Source organism: Aricia agestis, chromosome 1 (assembly GCF_905147365.1).
Source record: "Aricia agestis chromosome 1, ilAriAges1.1, whole genome shotgun sequence".
NCBI lineage: Eukaryota > Metazoa > Arthropoda > Insecta > Lepidoptera > Lycaenidae > Aricia > Aricia agestis.
The window spans coordinates 8939988-8951213 of record NC_056406.1 but is presented as its reverse complement, the minus strand read 5'-3'; the positions used below and the strand labels follow the sequence as shown (position 1 = coordinate 8951213).

At 38.9% G+C, this 11226-nt stretch overlaps 1 protein-coding gene across 2 annotated transcripts; it reads left to right on the top strand.

Moving 5' to 3' along the window:
- The first annotated feature begins 337 nt into the window (after positions 1 to 337).
- LOC121739739 lies at positions 338 to 3916 on the top strand. Of its 2 annotated transcripts, none has more exons than XM_042132293.1 (2): positions 338 to 2989; positions 3752 to 3916. In XM_042132293.1, exons 1-2 carry the CDS (start codon positions 378 to 380, stop codon positions 3834 to 3836), a joined length of 2697 nt encoding a protein of 898 aa, XP_041988227.1. In that variant the 5' UTR covers positions 338 to 377; the 3' UTR covers positions 3837 to 3916. The 2 variants fall into 2 exon arrangements, with proteins under 2 accessions (XP_041988227.1, XP_041988234.1); XM_042132300.1 differs by lacking the exon at positions 3752 to 3916 and having other exon boundaries at positions 338 to 2577; positions 2613 to 3225.
- Positions 3917 to 11226: the final 7310 nt, after the last annotated feature.

Sequence of the window (11226 nt, the reverse complement as noted above, 5' to 3'; positions counted from 1 at the left end):
AAGTCAAGGACAGCACAAATATGAACTTCGCAGCAAATTACTTACCTCACCACGGTGTTGTGAAATCTGACTCCACAACGACAAAATTACGAGTTGTGTTTAATGCATCGGCAAAAACATCATCAGGACAAAGTCTGAATGACTTGATGGAGAGTGGACCTAACTTACAACAGGACCTTCAAGGATTGATCCTGAAATGGCGTGAACATAGATACGTCATGATTTCTGATATTGAAAAGATGTTCCGGCAAATCCGGATTCGGACATCTGATCAACCTTTACAATCTATAATATGGAGGTGCTCTCCAAATGACGTCATCAACACGTATTACCTTACCACTGTAACGTATGGTACTAAGGCCGCTCCATACTTAGCCATGCGCACACTACGACAAATAGCATTCGATAACGAAGAAAGATATCCTTCTGCTGCGAAAGCATTAACTAATTCATGCTACATGGATGACTTAATATGTGGAACCGACAACATCACTGAGGCCAAAAATTTACAAAAAGAGTTGATAGAAGTTTTAAGGAGCGCGGGGATGAACCTTAGAAAATGGTCGAGCAACACATCTGAACTAACAAAAGATTTATCATATGATCAGCTGGACACTTTTGAATTCAAGGACGTCGAAAATAGAAAAACACTGGGTTTGAGATGGAATCCTGCCTCTGACACATTTTCTTTCCAATGCAAGCTCACAGAAGGCCTTGAAACGAACATCACCAAAAGGGAACTTTTATCCGAGATTTCGAAAATATATGATCCTCTTGGCTGGCTGTCACCTCTCACAATCAGAGGAAAAATCCTATTTCAACAGACTTGGCTATCATCATTATCATGGGATGATAAATTACCGGATTCCATACAAGATGAGTGGAATGAATTAAAAAGGGATCTAATGAAAATTGATAGATTCCAAATTCCCCGTTATTTGGGTCACATCGGTCAGTCACTCCATTTACATGGATTTTGTGACGCATCTGAAAAAGCGTATGCATGCGCAATTTACTTAGTCACACTTAATGATAAAGGCGCTTATACATCAAAACTCATCACTGCAAAAACAAAGGTTGTTCCAACCAAGAAACAATTATCACTGCCGAAACTGGAATTGCTGGGAGCCTTATTACTATCACAACTTATGAAGAAGGTTTTGGAGATCTTGTATACATCAAAAGAAATTCATTTACATGCCTGGACAGACTCCATGATAGTACTAGGGTGGCTTCATGGAGATATTTCCAAATGGAAGCAATTTGTCGCAACCAGAATACGACATATCACGAATGTTATTCCAGCGAAGTATTGGCGACATGTAAAATCTGAGGAAAATGCCGCAGACTGTGCGACAAGAGGCTTAAGCAGTATCTCCCTGTACAATCATTCACTCTGGTGGGAAGGTCCAAAGTTCATTCAAGAAAATCAACAACGAGCCGACCTTGAAACATATCAAGAACCAACAATTGAAAAGAAAAAGAATCACAGTGTGCAGGCAGCTTTACAATCGAGCTCTGATTCCATCATATATAAATTACTAAATGAAATGAGCTCGATTACTCGGGTTGCAAAAATAATTGCCTGGGTATCACGTTTCATATATCGAGCACGCAAAAACGTTTGTCAAGCTAATAACTTAACAGCAAGCAATATAGAAGATGCATTCAAATTGATTATAAAAACAGTGCAGAAATTTGAATTTTTTGAAGAAATATCATCTTTAAAGAAACACCGAGTATTAAAATCAAACAGCAGACTTCTAAATCTGAATCCTTATTTGGATAAGGATGACATTCTGATAGTCGGTGGAAGACTTGAGAACACGATATTACGCTACTCTGCGAAGCATCCTATCCTTCTACCTACATCAAGCAGACTCACGGAGCTCATCATAGATCAAGCGCACCGAACGACTCTACACGGAGGCCCAAAACTTACTTTAGCATATATCAGGGACACTTACTGGATCGTTAGCGGTGTACGCGCTGTCAAAAGTCAATTACGAAACTGTATCAAGTGCCGTCGCTTCAGCCAAACAACAAAGCATCAGATCATGGCAGACCTACCCCCCTCCCGGGTAACTCCTGCACGACCATTCCTCAATGTGGGCGTGGACTTTACTGGGCATGTAGAAATTAAACTCAACAAAGGAAAGGGTGTTCGTACTAGCAAGGGGTACATCGCGGTGTTCGTGTGCATGGCAACCAAAGCTGTGCATATCGAACTGGTATCCGACTTGAGCACCGAGGCGTTCCTGGCAGCGCTCCGACGTTTATGTTCTCGCCGCGGCACTCCGAAAAACATATACAGCGACAACGGTACGAACTTCGTTGGCGCTTCCAAGTTTCTGAAAAGGGAATACAAGGATATCGTCAGCTCTATCAACCATGAGGTCATCGACAACATCAGCGAGATGGGGATAACGTGGCATTTTAATGCACCGTCATGGCCCTCCGCAGGCGGCCTTTGGGAAGCAGCCGTCAAAAGTCTGAAGCAACACTTGAAACGCGTCATGGGAGACCAGAAGCTTACCTACGAAGAATTAATCACTTTGTTGCAACAAATTGAGGCGTGCCTAAACTCCCGACCACTGTGCGCCCTCACGGAGGATCCTGATGATGTCTGCATTACACCAGGACACTTTCTGGTCGGCGGTCCCCTTCTATCCCGACCTCAGACAGATCCAGATATCACACATGTTAAACAAAGATGGCAATTAGTACAATCAATGAACAAGCAAATATGGAGGGGCTGGTCCCGAGAATACCTGCAAAATTTGCAGACTAGAACTAGATGGACCTCCCCTACAAAAGACATCGAGCTGAACGATATTGTTGTGATCAAGGAGGACCACATGCCGCCGGGGAAGTGGGCTTTGGCTCGGGTGTGTGAACTCCACCCGGGAAAAGATGGTCATACCCGGGTGGTCACGTTAAAGACCCAAAACAACGTTCTCCAGCGGCCGGTCAGTAAACTAATAGTATTACCGGTCGGAGAAAAAGAAAAGGATCAGAAGGAAGAACAAAAATCATCGAAAAGTCAATAACCGAAAAGGAACTTTCGGAACGAGCAACGCATGAATGAACAATTTGTAATGTTAAACAATCAGCTGGGACAATTAGCTAAAGAAAACAATATAATAAGATTATCAGATTACATAATTACGAACACAATCAACATTAACAACCTGATATCGAATATCCGTCGAACACAAGAATGCCTTATCAACACCGTGACTAATATCTACCAGGGAAGACTCGATAGCCACATCATACCACCAGAGCAACTTAAGCAACAGATCAACATTATTTCTGGACAGATAAATGGAGACTTATCAGTACCTGTGAAAGCGGAAAACATTAAATACCTATATGACATTCTACATGTCAAGACCAACATCAACAGCAACTATTTAATTCTGGAAATTAATATTCCGTTGATTACAAGTGATAACTACGAGTTGGATAGAGTCATCAGTCTACCATTAACAATGCAACGTAATACTACATATTATGCAATACCAATCACGGAGTTTATGGCATTCAACATGAGGAAGGACACATTTATTCCCATGTCACAGGATGACGTTTTATCCTGCACGAAATATCATGGTGGCAGACTACTCTGTATGCAAAATACAGCTATATATCAGCTGAAGATAAAACATTCAATTTGTGATACAGAAGTTTTGACACCATTATTTTCATAAACAAACGTTTTGCATAATAGAAACAAAACAATGTTCGGACCGGTGGATCAAGTTACACTCAAGCGCAGCGTGGCTATATATCAGCTGTGGACAATGTCACGTGCGCGCCATATGTCCGGCTAGCCTGACGTCACATACACTTAGCGGAAGCGGCATTATTGCCTTAGGTCAGGACTGCACAGTGAAAGGGGACACTTTTACGTTGCTTGATCATCACTACTATACGAGCGATGTAAACATTCAACTGCAACATCAGCAAGCAATTATGCTTCCTATTATTTCAACCTTGAATAATTTCATAAATACCTCCGTTTCCGTACCTCATACAAGTAGAGATGAGGGAGTATACGACACCATGCAGCGACAGATACATGCCCTGAAGGAAGCGACCATCAATAACACTTCAATTCATGACGCACACCATTACATTCTTATTTACTTCCTGCTTATAGTCACTGGAATTGTCACTGGAATTTTAACAGTATTGGTGTGTTGTCATTTTATCAAGAGGAAGAGACCATCGAGTAGTCGGAAGACGCCGCCAGAGGAACCGACGGAGCAGACCAGTACCGCGCCCGCACCCCCCGTCTACGCGCTGCCCGCACGCCTGTGTCGGAGCGAGGAATGCGCCCCCACCGCGACATCGACGGTCACATTCCCCAGACTTCCCCGGATAGACTAAATCTTTCCTTTTTTAATTTGTTAAATGTTTAGTTTTCGTTATCTCTTAAATTAATTTACGTTTATATTTTAGATTCTTTCTTTCTTTTAGAGTGGCAAGATGTACGGTTCACTAAACACGTACGGCTCGGAATGACATTGAGCCAGCACGTACATTGAACCGGCACGTTTGCTTACTCGTCATTTAAACTTGTACGGATCGGTATGACATTGACCGGCACGTATGAACTTGTATAAATTTATGCATTTAAGCAGAACAGCAGCAGTGTTATAACAGAGCAATAACAGAGCATTATCAAGCATCAAGAGCGTATCATTTAACACCTATCAGCAGCATTAGCATCTCTATCAGCATCAGCATCTCTATCAGCATCAGCATCTCTATCAGTATCAGCATCATCCAGCATCCAGCATCCAGCATCCATCAACTGTAGGAGACAACCCCTACACTTATTCTTTCAATTAATACTCAATTTTGTAATTTGTTTTTTTTTTTTTTTTTAAATTTCGGACAGGTTCGATGCAATAAAACAAACTGTTTTTCTTGATTGTACTTTACACACATGAATTTTAAAAATTTTAGGCTTTATACTGATTAATGTCCTTGCGGGTGACAAACAGTTTTAGGATGTCCCTCGAGATCATCCTCTCTGATCTCCTTGAGATCACAGCAAAGGGAGTCTACTTGGTTTTTCTTATTTAGTTACCACTTTCAGGATTCTAGCTTACAGGAGTTTTAGCGCTGGAAATGTGGGGTGGGCAAATAACCAAAAATAATAGAATGTTTTTATGAACATGTAATTATTTTTTCTTTCAATTTGTGTGGATAATTCATTATACTCTATTAAATATATGATACACTCATCCCCATTAACTTTTACTTTAACAAAATATGTCACTTGGATATTTGTCAATTTCTGTGGTTATTGTTATAGTTATTGCTAAAATGAACCTTAGCTGTAACTATAACAACGCCTATGGTGCAAGCCACCCTTAATAATTATTTTGTTACATTCAGGTTACTATGTAATATTCTTTAACTTCACTAACATTTAATAAATGCCACACCTCCACCGGTTTGGACAACAATATTAAAAAAAGTTTAAGGTCATTTTTTGACTATTTTATTAAAATATTTTAAAGCGATTTGATTTCCTTGGAATTGATTTTAACATCATTATAAATCTCTTTTCATCGGATTAATACTAAAAATAATTAAACTCAACTATTCGTTTGATTTACGATTATGTTTTAAAGCTAGAAATACGAAGTAAATGAGTTTACGTGTGTATCATTTTCTTGTTTTCACCTGCAAAAACAGACTGTTGGCAGATGGACATAAACCTACTTATTTTCCAATTCACTCCTAAATTAAGTTCAATAAAATACTTATACACAACACAACAATAAAACACCTTTTAAAAAGGCTTATGTTCAAGGTGTTGAATGTTGATCACAAGCAATTAAGGCCATCCCCTGAGCCAACGACCTTGACCATACATTTGCTGCGTTGCCGAACTCGCGCCAAAATCCTATTTTTTTTTTCCTTAGTTAGTTCAAAATTGACCTAAAAAATATTGCTGTATTTTTATTAGTGTTATAATTTTGTAGCTTTCAAATTATGAGTTAATAAGGCTCTGAAAACGGTAAATTACGGCATCTCCGTAGGTGGAGCGTCTTAATGTACGAATTACGAAACGATTTGTATTTTAAAATAGCGGCGCGGGACGCATTTGGAGCTCATTTTAAACCGACTTCAAAAAAAGGAGGTTATCAATTCGACCCGTCTGACGTGCCACGTTACCGCACATGTCCACGTTGACGACGTCGTGACGTGGACAGGCCGTTACATGTTGTGTTTGTATCGAATCCGTGTGTTACGTACTATTATAATCAGGCTTTGTAATGCGTGTAATAGCTTTCAGCCGTCAAACCGATGATCCGAATGATTTGTAACCTCCTAAAAATATATTTTTCTCCTATGCCAAGCTCGATTCGATGACAAGATTTATGTGCACTTTCTTTTCCGCTTGGTTGATATAGGTACTTTATGATTTTCTTAATCATTTTTTTTTTTTTGTAAAAAGTAATGATTGAGTTGGAAGAGTAAAACGTAAAAATTGAAACCGGTCCCTAGCGTCACAATGTGACTATACAGATATTTTACAAACGTCTGAAGCAATTCGCAAGGTTACTTGTCGACCTTGGACATATCGCAGTCATACTGGTTCAATAATCAATTCGATTGAATGACTAGTTAGCGATTTGTAACATAGCCCTTTGAAAATAGCGGGCATGAAATCAGTCGGGTAATTAAACGTATTTCTTTTTTTTTTCACTAAAACAAATATGGCGTCAAACAGCTCGCACAGCTGCATTGTGTTGATATTTTGTCGATAAAATTTACTTTATAGTGATTTATTTGTAATAAAATAATATGATAGCCTTGATTTACCTATAACTTGCCCGTCAACGGCTACTTAAAAATTTATAGCATCTCATTTAACGACTTCACTATAATATGATTTTAGTCAAGACGTTAAACATCACTGTCAACGTCTTGACGAGTTGTCCTTTAGTCATTCAATTGAATGGTGTCATTCAATAAATGCGCTAGTCACTCAATTGAATCACAATTTAAACCAGATGACTGCGACAGAGATATTTTCTGGGTCCGGTTTCATTAAGTAATTTTTTTGGAGCTTAGCTTTGTGAAGATATGCATACTTAGGTTTTATTATAATATTTACAAAAGCTCATAAAAATTAGGAGACTATCATCCTAGGAGTTACCAAGAGGTTTTTTTTATGAAATAAGGGGGCAAACGAGCAAACAGGTCACCTGATGGAAAGCAACTTCCGTCGCCCATGGACAATCGCAGCATCAGAAGAGCTGCAGATGCGTTGCCGGCTTTTTAAGGGGTAACAGGGGAGGGTAGGGAAGGGAAAAGGGTAGGGGATTGGGCCTCCGGTAAACTCACTCACTCGGCGAAACACAGCGCAAGCGCTGTTTCACGCCGGTTTTCTGTGAGGACGTGGTATTTCTCCGGTCGAGCCGGCCCATTCGTGCGATATATAATAATAATCTGAGATTTTAAAAGAGGTCAATTTTTTTCTTAAGTTAACTGAATACAGTGCGAGTATTTTTCATATATTTCCTTGACTAAAAAGGTTAATACCCGTTACCTCGATTCGCCGGATATGCTATACGGTCAACATAATAATAATATTATGATACTCGTACCATTTAAAATTACATTTCTAGTCCTGTTTAGACAAAATGCGTCATTGGCGGTTATTTTGTAAACAAAGTTTTGACTTAACTTACGTAATGTGGCTCTAATACGCACATATAGATTTAGAAAATTTCGAGGAAACAAAATACTTAGGCAATATTTTGATAAACTTACAAAACGTTTTAATAAATGTATTTCTTATTGCGTAAATTGTTTATTAGGTATTTAAATTATTATAATCTTTGATATCAAAGATTTTTTTTCACAAAATGTTTTAAGAATATATTTATTTATTTTTATTTATTTATTACACTTCTTGCACATTGTACAATGGCGGACTTAATGTCATATGGCATTTTCTACCAGTCAACCATTGGGTGGTAACAGAGACAAAACTAACATTACAGGTGCTTTCTATGTAGAAAAAAAATTAAAACATTCAGATAAAACATGATAAAATATACTTTATACACTTATACGAATAAATATAATAATAAATACTAGACCTACTATAAATCCGGTTACACACACGCTTACATATACTATAATATTACAATATATATTGTCATAATATAATATATAACTTATACATATACATAATATTATTATACTTATATATAAGTACATTCATACAAACATATATAAAATACTGTAAAAAATACTTAATTTAATACTTATAATTCTGCCGATTTTTTAAAATATAGGAGTCGGACTCTACGTTTAAACGTATCTCTGGTTGGGCTTAACCTGATTTCCGGAGGTAGAGCGTTCCAAAGTAAGATAGCCTGGACGTGGAAGGAGCAATGGACTAGACTGGAGCGGTGAGATGGGCAACCAAGCCGAGCATTATTTGAAGAGCGGAGGGTTTTATCATGACTACAGAGGTACTGAAAGTGTGACTTTAAATAAGCAGGAGAATTAGGAGAGTGAAGGAGTGTATAAAGCACACAAAGGGCTCGCACTGAACGACGTTGTCGTACAGGCAACCAGTGCAGCTTGGTACGATAGGAAGATACGTGGTCGTACTTCCGGAGATTTTATACAAACCTTATACAGTTATTAATAAGTCGGTCATATTTGTCGAGCTTGTCCGCATTATGTATATAATATTATATTTTATTTGTTTCAATCCAATATGTATTTTAAAAATCTCAGTAAACAAATAAAAACAAAACGTTTCAGCTATCAGACACAACTACTGAAACAAAGAATACCTCAGAGCCGTTAAATGTTTAGACAAATGTCAAAAGGAAGCAATCCAAATGACGTAGGGAAAGATATTATTTCATCAGAGCCAAATTAAATAGATATAAAGCTATAATAAATACGATAAAACCACGAGAGGTTTATACAAGGAGCAAAAATATGACAGCGGTCGATGTACGTAGATACTACAAATACTATAAAGATGTTTAAGTCTTAAGACTTTCGGAGTAAACAGTAGAAAATTATTTTTAGATGATGTTGGCGTCGTCTCAATACGTAGATGTCAGTAGCTTTGTCCACACTGTGCCTTTTTCTGTTCGTCAAGGGCATGCGTTATAGCGTAGTCAACAGCGAACGTGAGGCACGCCCGCGACGCATGCCCTCTGACTGTATCCAAAACTTCAAAAATGACAATATTGGCGTTGCGTTCCTTGACGCATTCAAATTTCAATTATTGAAAGCGCCAATACAAAAGTTGATGACGAAAATTGAAGATGAAAGTGCACAGTGTGGACATGTGGAATTAGCTATAATTGAGTGGAGGCCACTTCCAAGCTTTTCTGTGAACTATTTTTTAACGATTTTCGATCGAAGAAATTGTTCCATGGGCAGTTGAAGGACTTACGTCATTTGGTCGGATCATGTCAATTGAATGTTAATTGTGATCTATCGGCTAGGTTTGACGTAACGCTACCAAACTACGCAGGTCCGTCACAACTTTTGTACATTGGTAATTCACGTGCTACGACGTACGTTCGCCTACGCCGCGCCGCTCGCCGCTACGCTCGACCATCGCGCGATGTAAGGGCCTGTATACCGTCCTACCGAGTAGAGTGGCGAGACAGTATCCTCGGCCGATCACAATATACGTATATCATACTAGCTGTTGCCCGCGACTTCGTCCGCGTGGACTTTAGTTTATAGTTGTTCCCTTACATCGATCGAATAGTTTACGCGCAACTATATTGCGTGGGAACCGTACATTTTTCTGGGACAAAATTGCTGAAATTCGTCATGGAGATACTTTGAGTCCCTGGAAAGGACATAGGATCCTTTTTATTCCGGAAAAATGTACGGTTGCGGGCGTCATTTAGTCAATTGAAAAACAAAACAATTGAATATCTATTGTGTCTGTGATTCCCACGATCGAAGCATTGAAATATAGAGAATTTTCAAATAATTTTATGGATAAGTATCTACTACCTACCTATAAAAAAATAGGAAAATTTTTTTTTTTCCTTTTTTTCACACTGCTGTTAAAATATCCAAGAGCTGGTAGTAGCAATATAATGTTTAATTCCAATTTGCCTTGATTCAAGCATAATAAAAATAAAATATTAAAATTTTTGACTTTAAAAATAACTCTTATCTTTATCCTGGTATTCGCCAGCCACATTAATGCCACTACAATCTTATTATAATGAACAGGGTTTTCCCACCTGTATGACACTGATTTGCGATATATCGTTTCGATCTATCGCGCATTAATCGATATGAACTGATGGGGTTTTCTTACATTTGTTTCATTAGGAAACCAATGAGAGTTAATTACGTTCACGACATTATATTATGATAGCTGTCTGACACAATAGACCCCACGTGCCGTGGCTACATAGCTCTAGTATCCGACTGTCCCCAATTGGTAGGTACATTTTTCCGGGATAAAAAGTATCCTATGGCCTTTCCCAGGACTCAAAGTATCTTCATACCAAATTTCTGCAAAATCGGTTCAGCGGTTTTGGCGTGAAGAGTATCAGACAGACTAACAGACAGACGGACAGACAGACACTTCCGCATTTATAATCTTTCTTCTTTGTCCACCCTATGTTCCCAGTTCATCTGGGGTCGGGTCTCCCTGTACGTTTGCGCCAGAATTTTCTGTTCTGGGTTGTCTCAGTAGTTAGGCTTTCCTGGTCCATCTCTCTCTTGATGTTGTTCCACCAGGTTGCAGGTGGTCTTCCTGGTCTCTTGTATACGTTTGGTATATTGCGGACTTTCTTTACGGCGTAGGCATCGTCTCTTCTTTGTATGTGACCGTACCATCTCAGTCTGGACTCTTTGACTTTTTCCACAACAGAAGCTACCCCGAACGAGCCCCTTATATACTCATTGCGGACTTTATCTATGCGGGTTACACCAGCCGCCCATCTGAGCATCTTCATCTCATTCACGTGCAGTTGTTGTTCGTGAGCTTTTTTCATAGTCCAACATTCCGCACCATAGGTAAGAGCGGGCCTTACCACGGACTTATAAACTTTACCCTTGATTTTGATGGGCATTCTAGGGTCACATAGAACACCAGTCAAAGACCTCCACTTGAGCCATGCTGAATTTATACGGTGTTGGACATCTTTGTCTGCGTTTGCATCTGATGTTAGGATGGATCCAAGA

Coding starts and splice junctions, on each gene's coding strand:
- LOC121739739 (XM_042132293.1), top strand. CDS start 378: ATGCGCACACTACGACAAATAGCATTCGATAACGAAGAAAGATATCCT. Junction 2,990..3,751: donor GTCAGTAAACTAATAGTATT/ACCGGTCGGAGA, acceptor AACAATGTTCGG/ACCGGTGGATCAAGTTACAC.